This window comes from Hypomesus nipponensis, chromosome 19 (genome assembly GCF_054491055.1).
Source record: "Hypomesus nipponensis isolate SF chromosome 19, ASM5449105v1, whole genome shotgun sequence".
Classification (NCBI taxonomy): domain Eukaryota; kingdom Metazoa; phylum Chordata; class Actinopteri; order Osmeriformes; family Osmeridae; genus Hypomesus; species Hypomesus nipponensis.
This window is the reverse complement of record NC_140379.1, coordinates 10,483,522-10,500,264: the sequence shown is the minus strand read 5'-3', so window position 1 is coordinate 10,500,264 and position 16,743 is coordinate 10,483,522. Positions and strand designations below refer to the sequence as shown.

At 38.8% G+C, this 16,743-nt stretch overlaps 2 protein-coding genes across 2 annotated transcripts in view; one reads left to right on the top strand and one right to left on the bottom strand.

The window, feature by feature from the left end:
* Window positions 1-4,592, top strand: part of LOC146246966 (coronin-2B) — a 31,927-nt gene extending 27,335 nt beyond the window's left edge. The window contains exons 6-12 of the mRNA XM_084682034.1: window positions 49-165; window positions 437-541; window positions 849-945; window positions 1,344-1,456; window positions 1,932-2,022; window positions 2,263-2,402; window positions 2,821-4,592. Coding sequence (XP_084538160.1) covers window positions 49-165; window positions 437-541; window positions 849-945; window positions 1,344-1,456; window positions 1,932-2,022; window positions 2,263-2,402; window positions 2,821-2,955 — 798 coding nt within the window. The 3' untranslated portion in view covers window positions 2,956-4,592. The remainder of the gene's footprint in view (window positions 1-48; window positions 166-436; window positions 542-848; window positions 946-1,343; window positions 1,457-1,931; window positions 2,023-2,262; window positions 2,403-2,820) is intronic.
* Window positions 4,593-5,169: 577 nt separating this feature from the next.
* anp32a (acidic (leucine-rich) nuclear phosphoprotein 32 family, member A) lies at window positions 5,170-8,915 on the bottom strand. Its single transcript, XM_084682035.1, has 7 exons — window positions 8,751-8,915; window positions 7,163-7,312; window positions 6,950-7,072; window positions 6,671-6,866; window positions 6,419-6,537; window positions 6,149-6,191; window positions 5,170-6,012 (listed from the first exon to the last, which is right to left on the bottom strand). Exons 1-7 carry the CDS (start codon window positions 8,802-8,804, stop codon window positions 5,945-5,947), a joined length of 753 nt encoding a protein of 250 aa, XP_084538161.1. The 5' UTR covers window positions 8,805-8,915; the 3' UTR covers window positions 5,170-5,944.
* Window positions 8,916-16,743: the final 7,828 nt, after the last annotated feature.

Sequence of the window (16,743 nt, the reverse complement as noted above, 5' to 3'; positions counted from 1 at the left end):
TGTTAAGTAGAACTAAAAGTAGTGTATTCCCTATGCTCCCTTTACCAGCATGCCCAGTGTAAGAACCACCGGGTGAACAGAGTGGTGTTTCTGGGCAACATGAAGCGCTTGCTGACGACAGGTGTGTCCCGCTGGAACACGAGACAGATTGCACTCTGGGATCAGGTGAGCCCCAGGGTCTGCACAGATGGGCTATATCTATCTAAGGAGTGTGTGTGTTGGTGTGTGTGTGTGTGTGTGTGTGTGTGTGGGTGGGGGGGGGGGTGTATAGAAGAAGAGGTGAGCATCTGTGGAGAGGTGTGGGGGTCTGCAGATGATGTGGTGAGTGTGTAAGAGGATGGTATGTGTGTTGGGAGTGTGTGGAAGCTTTGAAGAAGTGTGTGTGTTTTGTTGTTGTCCTTAAGCAGTGTGTTTGTGTTTTTGTGTTTTTTCTCAGGAGGATCTGTCCATGCCCATGGTGGAGGAAGAGATCGACGGTCTCTCAGGACTGCTGTTCCCTTTTTATGACTCAGACACACATATGTTGTACCTGGCAGGGAAGGTTAGTGCAGCCCTGAAGTCACCAATCATGATCTATTTAGCACTCTTTGCGCTGTTCTCTCTGTCATCTTTCCTATTAAGTAAATAGTGAATCACATGTTACAATTTGTGCTATTAAGCACACCATCAATTAGGTACAGTTTCACCAAAACATTTGCCAACTGTAACACCAAGATTTGAACATCAGAAACTAAACTTTACAAAACCAATATATGTCTAGTTTATACAGTTTACCTGTGTTATTTGACCCTATCAGGTTCAAAACTAACAACAATTTAATTTGTTAACCCACTCTTGTGTATCCGCAGGGTGACGGCAACATCCGCTATTATGAGATCACCTCAGAAAAGCCCTTCTTGCAATATCTGATGGAGTTTCGCTCCCCAGCCCCACAGAAAGGCCTTGGTGAAAATACTTATTTGACTTATTTGACACATAAAAGATATATGAGATAACACTTATCAAAATGCTCATTCAAATTATATTGGCCATGGTCTGATGTTAGAGTGTACTTTAAGTAAAGCAGACTATAAGTGTCGGACAATAAAGATCTGAAGTATGTCTATAAAGATATGTTGGGAATCTAGGACACAGAGATGAATGTAATGATAATAATCCAACTAATTAGTAAGGTGGGACAATGCTGTATATTTGTGAAGGAAAAATGTGCTACTTGGTTGTTAACCAAAACAACCTGAATCTAACAATTTAAAACGTCTTCCCAGACCCTATGTCCCCCATGTTCACACATGAATCCTTTATTTGACGCATATGGTATTGTGACCTTCTTCTTCCTGCTACAGGAGTGATGCCCAAACATGGGCTGGACGTGGCAGCCTGCGAGGTCTTCCGCTTCTACAAGTTGGTGACCCTCAAGGGTCTGATTGAGCCAATCTCCATGATCGTACCAAGAAGGGTCAGTGAGTACAGCCATGGCCAAGTATTGCAAGTATTGGCAGTAACATTACTACGTTTTTGCAGTCTGGTTTTATAATCCAATCAGAATTATAGTGATTTCACCTGACTAGTACTCATTCACACTTTCCCATGTGTCCAAAACTGTGAAATATGGGTTTTTGTGCATTTCTTTGGCTTTTATAAAAAAAAATGAATCTGATCACTGTACAATAATATAGAAACGTGTGAATCAACACCACAACAACTGAAGCAGCAAACTTTGTGAAACACAAAAATTGTCACTGCCTACACTTTTGGCCATGTGTGTGTTTCTGCCTGTTGCTCAAAACAATGGAGTCAGTCCTTTTGAGCATAGCTACTTCTGATTGCTCAAATGTTTTTTTTGATATTAAATGATTATGAGATCCAGATTTCCAACTCAAAACCTTCATTAATAAAACTTGTCTCATTGTGACTTTGTTCCGGTGCTGCAGTCCGAGACCTACCAGGAGGACATCTATCCAATGACAGCAGGGACACAACCGGCCCTGACTGCCAGCGAATGGCTAAGTGGCATTGACAAAGGTAGACAGCTGATGACACACCTCCTGTACCACAATATATGTGTCTCTTTTCCCTACATCAGTAAATAATGGAATACATAGAAAATTCTTATATTGTGATAGTTGGGTTTGATAAGAAATTCGTTTTAATGCATTCAAAATGTTACATGGGTTTGGGTTTTAATTTCTCATGAAGACTTGAACTGTATTGTGTGTGTGTGTGTGTGTGTGTGTGTGTGTGTGTGTGTGTGTGTGTGTGCAGACCCAGTGCTGATGTCTTTGAAGGAGGGTTACAGTAGACCCAACCAGCTTGTGTTTAAAGCCCCGGTGAAGGACAAGAAGAGCGTAGTGGTCAACGGCATCGACCTCCTGGAGAACGTGCCACCGAGAACAGAGAATGAGGTGGGTGGATTAGTTCAAACACACACACACTCACACACACACACACACACTGTAGATCTGAAAGACTGATAGATACAACTACGCACATCAATTTGCCTATCAGAGAGGATGGTGGAACTCCTAACATTTTGCCTAAACCTCTATTGTTCTGTGTAGATGCTAATAAAGTGTCTACGGAGGATGGAGTAAGCCCCCCCCAACCACTCAATTATGAATGTCATAATCCAAAATCACAACCCCTTTAAACAAAAACAAAAAAGTAGATACTGTATCATATTCACTGCACACCTTTACCTTTAATATTTTAAAATAACAAATAATGAAAAAAAAAAACATTTAACACATACAATTTGAACAAATGTATTTTCTTTCCGTGACACTAAACCCCCCCCCTCTCTCCTTCCTCTTGTCTGAGCAGCTCCTGCGCATGTTCTTCCGTCAGCAGGAGGAGCTCCGGCGGCTGAAAGAAGAGCTCACACAGAAGGACGTTAAAATACGCCAGCTGGAGCTGGAGCTCAACAACCTGAGAAATGTCTGTCCTAACAACATTTGACCTCCAACATTCAACCCCCCTCTCCCCTGAACTGGCCCATAGGAGCCCACACAACAATCGCCATGTTGAGCCCCTCCACACACACATTCTCATGATGCATCATGCCACCAATTGTTGTGACAGAAGATGCGCTGTAATAATCGTCACATAATGTTGTAATTCATAAAATGTAAAGATGTAATGATGATGGTTCTTTATTGGTTAGGATACTGCTACAATGATGCTCAGATTTGTGTATTATTTGACTGTAGAATTGTGAAAATTGGATCAGTAATGTGAGGATTGATTCCTGATAATGCCATTGTCTGTTCACGTTCTTTCATTATGATTAATTACTACCAGATTTTGTGGTGGTTACTGTAGTTTCACTCTTTCACTGTTGAGCCCCTTCATTGCACCGTCCAGGGGGATACTCCCCCCTTACCCTGTCAACGTGGCAAAGCCTTGGTCATCATCATCGTGAAAAATGCCACCTACCCCTCACAAAGATAAGAGAACTCTGGGGAACATGACTGACGCTTCCCCTTCCCCCTTCTTTTCCCTAAAGCCTTAGAGACTACTGCACACCACCTCAAAGCAAACTACAACATCTCAAGTCACCGATTTGGTAGACTAAACAAATAGTTTGCACCCAATGGATGAGCCAAACTCCATGGGTTTTACAGGGACTTTAATGAGATGAATAGCAGGACTGTTTCTTTTTGCTCTCTGAATGTGTTCGCTGTGCAAAGCTGAATTTCTCTCTCAGACTGGTTTACAGCAACCCAAATGTAGTCTTACTGGCAGTTTGCCAATTGCATCATTTTTAAGTAGACATTTAAAAATGCTATCATTATTTATTTCCCTGATATATTTTACATTTTTAGCTAACCATGTAGATTTGGTTATTTCATTGTGAATTTGTTGATAATGACTGAGGTAATGACTGGATAACTGGATGGTGATTTTAGTGATCTAAAAATTAGCACAGAAGTGTATCAATCAATGGCTTGGTTTCTTGGGGAAAAAAAGATTGCTTAGAATGTGATTTGAGTCTGTGCCTAACAAAAGAAGAAACTGAATAATTAATTCAACTATCACTTACCGTAATGTTACAAGTTCTCAACAATGTTAAACTATGTTTTAATTAGCAGTCTGTAAATTACATTACGGTATGGTTGTCATAACCATTTTCATATTTTGAAAGTTGTTGCGTGTGTATGAAAAAGACATGCATATATGACAATGTAGATCATTCCTTGAACCTTCCATGTGAGGTAAATAACCCAAAATATGAATGATAGCGAGGACGACTTAAATAATTTCCAAATGGAATGCAGTGAGAAAGGAAAATGATGTTGGGTGTGTTTAATTACTGAGAAGGCATATATTTTTCTTACAACCATATAGTTTGGCTAAGATTAAGGTGAAGGTCAAATATGATGTTGGATTATACACAAGTGACTGGTTTGGAAAGGTGAGGCAGTAAATTGGAAGTTGGTTAGAAGGGTGAATAAAACATCCCAACCTCAGCTCGGTTCAATGTAACATATTTAAGTGCTAGCCTTATCATTCACTTGAGTTTCTTGTTTGGCATGTCTTGGACTGACTGAAAGGGACAAATCTGCTAATAACAATAACAGCTGTGTGCAATTTCAGTATTTCCTTTTCTGTTTTCCTTCCATGTCTTTTGGATTAAGCAGTGAGTGTTGATCAATGGAATTTGTCTGGAAAGGTTTGGCACTACATTTTTATGATCTTTCCCCATGATGTTAAGAAATGTATAGACTAGCTGGGACAATATTTTAGTGTCCTTAGCATCATATTAATATACCTACAGTATAGATGGTGTAATGTGTGTGATTGTTGCCAACTAATGGTCAATCAATGCACTTTCACTGGGTGTTAGAAATGTCACAGTGACACTTTTTTAGAAAATTAAATTTTTGGATCAGGGAAGTGTTTGGTGCAAGTTTAAATTAAATTCAACTTCAATTAATTATATACCATTACAGAAAAGCCATTAGTTTGATTGGGAATAATTGACATCTAGCATGTCAGCTATGCTACAAGCTTGCTATAATGTAGCTGGGTAAAAATGTTTGCATACAATCACAAACTGTGGTCAATTAATCAAATGCAAATTCAGCAAACTGTTTGATATAAATGTAATTGACCATCTGACAATTCTGAGAAAAGATAATGGTAGGCCCATTTCACCATTAACTGGTTTTGAGACGAAATCTGAAAATATACAATTTATTAATTGTGTACCAAACAGAATTTACTTCAAATAATTTGTCAATCATAGCTGTATTTTACTAATCATTTCAAGTGTGTACCTGCCAGATATGCAAAAACAACTAGGATGCTTGTCAATTATCTATACAAGAATCATGTTTTTAATGGAGTTAGGCCTACAGCAGGTCAAAACATTTAGTCTAAAAGTGTAAATGTCTATCAAAGAGAATAGAAAACAATAGATTTGGTCATTATTTACAAAGAACACAATTCCCGAGGAATATTATTTCCACAAGGCCAGACATTATTTGCTATGCTTTAAAATGACCTGTTGCAGTCATGCTGTTAGCTTGAAGCAGACATGATAATAGCCCTACAAATCACACAAACAAACACGTACAAACCAGTAATAATTAAATCCAGTAGTCAACTTTTAAACATATTTAGACATGCAACATAATAGTTTTAGGTAATTTTTCTGAATATGCAAGTTGTTGGAAATTGTTAAATACCTTTTTAAGGATTTGTTAAAAGTGAGAACACAATTGGTTACATATAGGCCTGATATTTGACATTACGAAATGTCCTCCACTGTCCAGCTAGTAGCATGTAAATGACAGTAGGGGACTTAAAGGTTAAAAAACAACAACAACAAAAAACAATAATAATTTAAAAAGTAGAGTAATAAACAAACACAAATCAAGTAGTTCAAGGGGATTTAAAATACAAGGTTAAAACAGTCGGGTCACAATGGATCCTCTTGATTTATTTAGTCATCTTCATCCCCCTCTCCTTCCTCGTCCAATTCCCTTTTCCTCTTTAGACCTTGTTCCTCTTCTAGGAAAGAGAATGTGAGCAATGTTTAGAACAAGGACATGCAATCATTTAAGTTGTTTACTTGCCACCTATCCTAGTCTTCATTCCATGCCAAGTCTCTGCCCCTTTAACCTGTAACTGATTCTATCTTACTCACCTACATCATCCTCATCCTCTTCCTCATCATTTAATTCTTCCTCCTGAAAAAAACATGGTATGATTAACATGGTTCGAGTGGCACACAACATACAAGTGTAACAACAAACAGTAACAAGTGTCATTTAATAATCCTTGCACGTGTTACATAGTCATTGAACTACATGCTGCAATACAAGTCCTACTGAAACAAGCACTTTCTCTAGGTCAAAATGAAACATGCAATTGAACCATCATCAATCATTAAGACTCCCCCTTTCTGATTTCTAACCTCTCCACTAACGTCGTCTTCCTCGTCTTCCTCTTCTTCCCCTTCCTCGTCTTCATCCTCCTCTCCTTCCTCCTCGTCCTCATCCCCTGGCACAGCCTCTTCTTCATGCTCCTCTACTTCTGAAGGTGAAATAAAAGTGTTTTCAGTGCTGCCGTTTCAAGTGACGCAAACAATGAGAATCACAGTATAAAAGGCAACACTGTTGTGCAAAAATAGACAACAGTAATATTTTTCATGACTGTCTAAACATACCATCCTCGTCCTCATCATCATCCAGACCCTTTTCGTATGCCTCTGCGTCAGAGTCTGGTGCTTCCTTGTCATTCTTGTCATAGCCATCTAGATATGTCAACTGCGGTAGTAACTTGAAGACGTTGTCTCTGTAGTCATTGAGGTTTGTCACCTCACAGTTGAACAAGTCTAAGCTTTTGAGTGTCTCAAGTTTTTTCTGTGAAAGGAAAGAAACAGGGTGACCAGCTGTTTAACTCTTCAATCGTAAGTCTACCATTTATTCATATAGCATCAGCTTACCAAGGGTTCTATTGTGCTGAGGTCTTTGATTTTGTTGCCACTGAGGTTGAGGTGTGTAAGATTTTGGCATTTTTCTGCAAACGCTTCAAGGCCACCTGAGATCCTATTATCACTGAGTTCAAGCTGTGTACAAAAATGCGAACCAACCAATGAGAACAGATAAAGATATGCATCAACATAATATCCATAATGCTTGCATAATATACAACCAACCTTTTTCAGTTTACTTAGTTTCGGCAAATTTACCACCGATGTCAGCCCAACATTAATTGTACTTAGAAATTCCAAATCTTTAAATTCTTCCGTGAGGCCCTCTAGTTTGCCTTCATTTGAACGGCAGTTGTCCAGGACTAACTCTTTTACCTAAAAAGAAAGAAAAACACAATTGCTCACTTCTGTAGTCTTGAAGCTATCATGAAATACTGTGTTAAGGTTTTAAAGCAGTCCATAAATAAAATGTAGGCATATATTCCTGGTCGAGTTTCTGTAATTTAGCTGGAGTTTTCTGCCTGGTTTCTTTAATGACTAATAAAATATGCATATGACATTGTAGGAGCCATTATAGCTATCCACAATAAGATGTATTTTGTGTAGTGCAGAAGGCATTTGCCCCCAAGGAATGGGGATGGCTATCAAACCATTCTAGTACATATCCGTGTCATTCTCTACAGTCGCATAACTACACAAATAGTAAGCTCAAACCGTGTTTCATTGGCAACGTCAAAGAATCACAATTAGCCAAATCCTGTAACTTTGATATTAAAACAGTGAAACCGTTTTGGCATGCTAATACCTATCGTGTACTGGGTCATTCACAGAGTAGGAGGGGCAGCAAAGCCGATTCAAACTGAGCTAGTAGGCAATTGTTCATGGTTGCTTCAGCTATTCTTGATGTGGATTGGATTCATATGAACTGTTTGTTAAACGGAAACCATTGGTGGCCTGTGTTCCAAAGTAAACTATAATTCTTGGGTGAAATATCGTCTTTGTTTCTCAGTAAGATGGCGGCTTGCCCTAGATCACGAAAACTAGAGCACGACTCGGAACTGGCTGTGATGAGCGTTGCTGTACAATGGAGATCTATAATTTTTTAGACTTTGATTAACCAAGGCACAGAAAGTCGTTCGTTGACGAAATAAAGGCACGAGGCAGACTGATGCAGTACGTACATGCAGAATATTTAGTTAGCAAATACAAATCTGATACTGTAGGCTATATAGTATGACATATCGACATACCATATCATTACAAAACATTTTGAAAACTACTCTAAATCACCTTTTTATGCACAACATTCTTATTCTTTAAATTTCGGACTGTGTTCGGATTTAGCATGTAACTACCTAGCAAGATGACAAAGTGTAATTTTCCAAGAATGCTGAGAACCACAACTCATAAGACACGGAACAATTACAGTATATGAGCAATACGGTAGGCAACTGCGTACAGACAGCATTACATGGGAGCAAAAAATCAAGGAATAATAATGTATCGAATAAAAATAATCCCATGCCAGATGAGAGCGTGACAAAAATGTTTTGTTTTGTTTAAACACTGCTACAGGCATCTGGTGCATTCTCACAAACTTCACAAACAAGCGAGATGTAAACCATTTAAAGTTGACTTGCAACTCCATGACGACTGTGAAGCTGACGTCTCTACTTAGAGAGATGTAACACAGCTGCAGTCATTTTTGTAGCATTAATAAAGGCTCAACTTTGTGACACCGTGCAACATCACAGGGAGATAACAAATAGGAAGAACATTAGAAAACAATGTTGACATCGATGTTATAGCTTACATCAGATGGCGTACGATTCCGCAGTTCAAGATAAATTCTTTTCTTCATGTCCATTTTGGCCAACTATATTCCACTGATTGACAATCCCCGTAAAATAGTTTTGTATTTTAGTGCAAATGCAACCACTTGAACAGAATACTGTTCATTCAAACATGATCTTCTCTGTAGGCGGGAATATGTTTTAGGATTGTCGTCACTACCGACCAATTACAGTCGCCAAGTAAAGAGGCTGAGAATGTACACAGGTTCACCTACCAATAAAATGCGATTATAAAATTGGGTGGGGTTTCCTGGATAAAGTATATTTAGTTGTTTGTTAGATGAAAGAGGCTGTTTAGATTATTATTCACAACGTTAACTAACCAGATGTGATTAAAGCTATGAGTAGGCCCAGGCCATAAATTATCATTATAAGCAACCACAAGCCTATCAGAACTGTAACAGGATGATACATAATTTTGCAAAATAAAATGTAGGTATGTAATAAAGTAGGCTAATAGTTTCTCTACACTATCAATGTAGCCACAATAGCGTAACTGGCCAATCGCCTGATTCAGCAACTCCTGGGAGGCATTTAAAACATAAGCAAAAAACGATTTGGCCATGAAAATACATTCTTACAACTTTCTTCCGACTACCGGTTCATATGTATTATGGAGAGGTAAGCTACGCAGGAGCGACATGTATCATAACCCAGTATGTGCAAAAAGCAATGTCAGGTCACATTTTGTGTATAAACCTATATGTCATGACGGGGGAGGGGGAGAGAGGATGATCACCTGACTACAATTCTTTGGCGCCATCTTGCACCTAAAACAATTATATGAAATGCATTTTATTGATGAACAAAACTAACAAAAAAATCATGATTAGCCTACCTATAATTGATGCCACTCTGTAAGGATTCCGGCACTGCTTTAACTGCATGGAAAGCGTAGACCGATTGCATGTTGCTTGAGCACCAACTTGTTTCCTTGATTTCATAGAAATCTGTAGCATTTTATGGCAAATGCATTTCAGGTAATTTCGTGAGCCTCTCATATGATAAGATTCTTCATTCTTTCCCCAGGATATACTTTCCGTAACGTGCCTGCGAGATAATGTGAAACCATTTTGAACATTGCTTGTCGCATAAGCGAGAGCCATATTTCCGTTGGGTGTGTCTCTCACTCACTCCTGCCCTCGTTCTTCCTTCTTGTACTGCATAGTGCGTGCTTCGGGTGCGTAGATTTCGTTTTTCACGTTGCTTGATATGACGCCTGCTACCAACCATCGTACCGAACGAAACAAAACCCACTTTTAAAACGTTTTCGATTAAGATCTCTACTGTTATTAGTCTTACAAATGTAGAATCATTTAGAATGATTTGTTTTATTTAATGCAGTTTAAAACGACAAACTAATTCTAATGGGGAATTAATCTCTCATTTGACCGTTTTAACCTTTCAAAATTGTAGTTCCCATTCTGGAGGCCCACCGGAACCATGGGTAGTCAGATGTGATCCTGTTGTTAGGTCCGTTTATTTTATAGTCCCTTTAAATCCCTGACAGTGTAATTCACATTTACAGTCTTGTAGTCACAGGAATTGCCAAATTTACTATACCAGTGCCATCTAGTGTTGAATAGCCTGTATTTGCTCGTCTTTTTTCTACTGTAGTCAAAACCATGTGAATTGTCAGTAGTTCATTGGAGGCAGGTAACATGAAAAGGAAATGTGGTAGTAATAGTCTAAATTTGATTACTAACAGCACAATTATTACAGCATGGACAAAGATCGAGGACACTGGGAATGACTGAAAATTGCCACCTTGATGATATCTGAATAAAATATGATGCAATTGTTCCATTGCTTGGCCTCAGTTTAACAGATATTGTGACCTACCAGTGAGTGAATTTGGGCTATTAATGTTAATTGTGTTGAATATGAAAAGGGAAAAGTTGTATATGTTCAAAGGGAAAGGTATTGTCTTTTTTTATCCACTAGATGGAACCCTAGTGACGGTAAAAATCATGTAAGCTAGAAAACAGTATAATTAATATTGTAAAATAAATAGATAGCAGTAAAAATTGACAACCACAAGGGGGTTGTATTCATTTAGAAAAGGAAAATGGTAAACATCTCCCTCACTTTTTAGAACATATCCTCTTATCAATAGATTTTACTTTCAGGGCCTGTGTATGTTGTTCACTATGTATTGTTTTCTTCTTTAGAAGTAGTATTTAAATTGTGCAATATCTTAAGGTTAAGATGTTGCTTAAATGAAGCGGGAGCTTTTATTCACAATAATGAATTAAATTACAAATCCGATGCAAATTAACCACAAAGTAACCTTGCAAAATTCAACTTGTTTGCATGTCTGACAAATATGGGAGCCTGAGTAGAAGTATGCACTGCTCACTGGTAACTGAGTAGCTTTCCATTCATTATTCATGTTGATTGATTCTGTCAGTTTTGAGGACAGCGCCTTGTAATTCAACACCCGTGGAGGAGAGAGCATAGTAAATGCAGCCTATTCTTCTCAAACTTTGCATTGAAGAGCCTATTTATTCATCCCATACAACTAACGTGCAATGAACACAAGACTATTCAAGAAACCACACAGGAGAGACAAATCAGTTTTGTTCCATGAATAGGGCATAAAGTGCAGCAGATAAATAAGATGCACAGTTCTAACCAGTATTTCTAAGGTTAGTGCCAAAGAATGGTCTGTATTTGACCAGATTAAGCTACTTCTGGAATAAACCAAACAGCAAATTCCTGTACTTTTGAATGGTTATGTTTAGGCCTTTCTCAGGACATTTTTGTGTTGCCATACTCTTAATCACAATGTCCACACTGACAATAGGCAATATTGATGGATACTGTCTTTGATATTGTCACTATATTGAAGGGAAGCACATTTAGTTTCACATTCTGGATCACATCTTGAGCCAGCATCAAAGTTATTCACCACAATTCACTGTAAGGTGACCTGAAACATCAGTCAAGTTGTATGAAGTTATAGTGTAATCTTTTGAAATCCAGCATGATGTACAGTATATGTAGATGCAGGTGCCTCCATTCTGTTCAACTAGGGCAGTGAGATGTAGCCTGGTCCTAACCAGACCGTCTGTACATTTCATTTTGTACAGAGGGTCTGGGATCGCTCCATTGACAAGTGTTAACTTCCTTGAAGGTGGGTATCTGCCCAGAGCCACTCTGATCTGCCATAACCAATCGTTAGCATTCACCTTAGCCAACTCCTTCACCACTACTGTAACGGAGCTAGCTTCCTTAGCTGGAAAATCAAACTTTTCCCGAACCCTGTGGGTAGGAGGGCCTCAACATCATGGCCACCAACAAAACTCAGCAAGGATTGTTCTTGCCCTGGCCTTAACTTATGGATATTCGGCAACGTTGCCACAACCGCAGAATAGCTTCGCTCGCATCTTTCTCCGCCGCCATTACTGAACTACAACTCAAACTAGTGCACGACATCAACGTCATCGTTCTCAGCCACTCCCTCTGTTCGCTGATTGGACATACAAAAAAATTGTTTCTGAAAACCGACTTCAAAGCCAAATTCCCAGACCTAGTATAGAAGCAAAATCCAAATTGAGCAGAAGTACGTAGGAGGGCAGAGCCAGGCAGTCAGATGGCAGCTCTTCTGCCTTTTTAACTAGTTGTGCTTGTTTTTCTCCATTGCAGTCTCTTTCCTAACCTTTACTTGTGTGTGGTCTCCTGATGATTCCCATGAATGGTATATATCAATATTCTGAATGTGAGTGATTATATGACTGTCCATAAGATCCTTAGCTCAAAATCCTCAATTCAAAATATGCAATATCAGCTATGCTAAGCACCATTTTAGATAGTCTTACTGGGATACTTTGCTCTTATGGTCTTTAATGCAATGTCACCTACTGAATCGTGCTTGTTCACATTGTATATTTCCAGATCTGATAGTTTAAATGTTAGTATTCCTCTTTAGCATACAAACTGTGCTGAAATGCACCTGTGGTATTATAATGTTTACATATATTACATTATGCCTGAGTACTAGATGAATAGTGAAGGAAGCATAATTACATATTTACTGGTCGATAATCTGCAGTGGGCACAGTCATAAAGTGGGTTATCTTCTTGTTATTCCCAGGGCAGTGTGACACACTGCATGCGGATGACATCTGCACACTGTTGCCAAGGTCCCAACAACAAGCAATCTTTGTCCTTATGGTATTAAAAAATTGGAAGCAAGTACATCAACCGCAATGTGGAGACTACTGCATGAAATTATTTGCATTTTGCATACTTGAAACTATTCCAAATCTTTCACATTGTAAAGTTTTATGATTTGGTTTAAAGCTTTATTGTTGGCACGTTTACTCCTTTAGATTTTACTCTTTCTTCACTTCCCTCCCTTTATACTTTAATTTATATGAAATGTGAATGAAAGAAGGTTGTTGGGTTAACCAGCATTACAATTATATGGTTTTAAAGCGACTTTCTTGATTTACATGGCTTTCCCCTGTGTAATATTTCCATGGACCTTCCTAATTTGCATAATCTTCATTATCCTGTGAAACAGGTCTACGTCTCGAAAGGACCTTTCTTTTCTTTTCTACTCCTCATCAATCCTGGATATACACACTAAAAGATTGTTACTTCGCGTACAGATTTTGAAGCATCTAAACTTGGGCTAGCGTGGCATTGTACGAAGATAATTATCTCGACTCAGAGAAAAGCTAATTCTACCTGAGGCCATGTCTGTTTTTTAATAGATGTGGCCTCACATTCATTTTTTACTGCACCTTGTTTAGCTGCAGAGAAAATCTCATACAGACACACAAGCCCCAAATTACACAGCAGTGACAACACAGTAAAGCATTTTCTCATCTGCCAGACTCCTCTTTGACACACAGACTTCAACTCATCACCTCCTGTTTGCCTGTGAGACAAAGAAGGTGCATTTCTATGGGAAAGACAAAGGTTTTTTTCTTTTCTTCTAATTTTCCTTCTCTGCGGTATGAAAATGGAAAAGGAGAAAAGACACCCCTAGCAGTCCTCTGAGAGTACCTACCCCTCTTGGCAGGCACTCAGGCAGCCAGGGAGGGACTCCAGACCAAGGGAGAGCAAAGGATGACTGGTCTGAAATGGAGGATTGATGTTTTGATGAGTTGTGTGCGGAGCAAAAACCCTAGCCCCTGGTATCTAGATCATTTGTAGACTAATGGTGAGGGCGCGTTCTGTGTTAGGATGCAGCAAATGTGAACACCCACTCACTTCCCTGCCTCTCAAATGGATATTCTGGCATAGCATCATCCAGGAGCAGGGCAGCAGAATGCTCAATCCACAGAACGGCACACTGAGTTTCCAGATGTCAATGCAAGATTAGTGATGGATTGTGGCTTCAAAAAAGCTGTGCTCAGTCCACTCAAATGACGTTCTGAAAGCACAGGAGCTCAAGATAGAGATGAGTATGCTCATTAGAAAAATAGGAGAGGTGTAGCCACACTGCTTAAGAAATAGAAATGAATTTTCCCCTCTCATCCACAGAACTGCGATCAACTGAACCTTCTTTAGTCCCGACCACAAAATAAGCACTCAGAAACCCCTAACCTCTCTGGAATGTATGTCATGAAATATTCAGTCATGAAAGAAACAACACTGCACTGTGTTCAAGACCAAAGCAACTTAGCCTGTGTTCCAACCTCTCGCATGTTTTGCATATATGGAAAGTGTGAGCACACAATCAACTCTAAGTCAGTCTCAGAAATTACATGAAATTTAAATTAGTGTATTCTTGAGCATCTTTATGACTAGTTTTTGCTTCACCAGGCTACCATTTTAACTCTCTGTGTCATGTTAATGAGGACTTCCATGGTAAACACAACCTGTCTGAGAGAAGTGGGAGGTGCTGTAAATATTTATAAAGGCTATGCGCCATTGCACTTGCTACTACAATGCTCAGCTTCAACTACATTAACAAACCCTGTGAGCGTAGCTCATTAATCTTTTATGACCTTGGAGAGTGAGATAAAAAACAACAGAGGGTAACAGTACGAGCATACTGCAACTCTAGAATCAATCAGCTGTCAAGCCCTACCATGCCCAATACCAACAGTCAATCTGCATCTTCCAGAGGCTTCCAGGGAAATGGGAAGACTTGAAATAGCAGAAATTGCAAAAATGCAAGATAGTGAAAGTACATTTATGAAAATGTTGTATCTAGGCAGGCAGAAATAAGAGATTATTGCTGGAAAAGATGATCCAGATGCACTTGTATGCATTTGTCCGCTTTGTTATGTTATGGTCAGATGCATGAGATAGTTTTGGTCCTCTAAAAAGTAATGTAGAATTTGCTTAGACTGGACATAAGATGTTTGTCTGGAACACTACTAGCTTGGGGGATGAATGTGAAGGATGGGTGAGGAAGTGGCCTTCCCTGAATACAGTATGGTCAAAGTCTGTCTCTCAACTGTAGTGTCTGATGGAGGCCATTTGAGATTTAAAATTCAATGTCAAGTTGGAGGACAAGGCATCTGTCATAAGGCATATTCAGGAGCACTTAGGGTTGTTATACAACAATTTTGCAATCATACAGAGTGATTGCAAATCATAGTAAGATGCAAGGTCACCTTGATGAGCTTGTGGGCACACTGAATGAGATAGAATAATGAACACATATTTGTATGGAAGGAATCCTAGGACAAATAAAGCCCTTTTTGAAAGATGCATTCTTAAACTTATGTCAGATTTTAATATAATATACTGTACAATAAAGTATTTCTAGTACAAATAAACTGTATTTGTCTACAATGGCCAAAAGTATTTTATATTTAAAGCATCATCTGTAAAGCCCTTAAGGAAATGAAAGTACAGGGTTGGGCCAACTACATCCCAAAGCACAGGTAGTTCTTTCATGAAATTAGCATTAATTAATTTCTTCACTTCACCCTTTTATCTTATAAGAACACAAGATACCAGGAAGTTCATTTATTCAAGCACTTTTACCCTTAGAATGCACATTTATTTTGGACTAGACTGAGCTGTTAGACCCACATTAATCTTCTATAAATGACATATTCTGTTCTTTATAATGTTTTTTTACAGAAACATAGGAATAAGATTAGAACATCAAAAAGAAGCAAATCCTCATTGAAGGGAGAAAGGTCTCAGTTTTAAGATAAAAAGATAAACAGATGTTTTCAAATTGATTTAGAGACCCCTGAGTTTGCACTGAATGTCTTCATCCAAACTGATCTCTTTCTTCTCTTTATCTCTCCCTTTTTCCATTCATTCAAGGTTTTTATATAAGAGGTTAATATCAGATGGCTCCAGTGCATTAAAGTGATGCGACTCTCCCTCTTTCTCCAAAGTGAAAATTAGAAACCATCACAGAATACAAATAACCAGAGATCAAATGAACTTTGGGGGTTTGAGCGGGTTATCTCTCCCAGTCAGTCAGCATCAGGCCAAGCCTTGTAATAGAAACGCACAGAGTATAATGTACTCTCCCAGTCACTCATATGGCACACAAGTAAACATGCACACACCATGATGACCCCGGAACCATTCAAAATGACCAGACCCAAAGCTGTTTTCTCCAACTTGTACTTTCAATGTAGTTGACAATGCCAAAATATGTATTGTACAGCCCAGGATGACTAAATGACTAAATAGATTAGTTTATCACTTTTATTTATCCCTCTGTAGGAAAGGTTACATTATATTAAGTAGAATAACCTGACTGGCCATTTGTGTTAAGTCCCGTTTGTTTTTGCAAAGGACGTATAACCTTGTTGTGATAATAAACCAAGAGAATCCCTGCATCCGGCCATTGCCATTGCATCCTACTGCACATGACTGTATTTCTTTAGTAATATGGCGCTGGCAGTGTAGTTTATAGAATGCCAGATAAGTACTAAAACTGGTATTTGAAGCTCGTGTCACACTGCTCTTCAAAGCCACTACTATGTGCCATGATTTTGAGCTTAACATGAGTAGGAGATG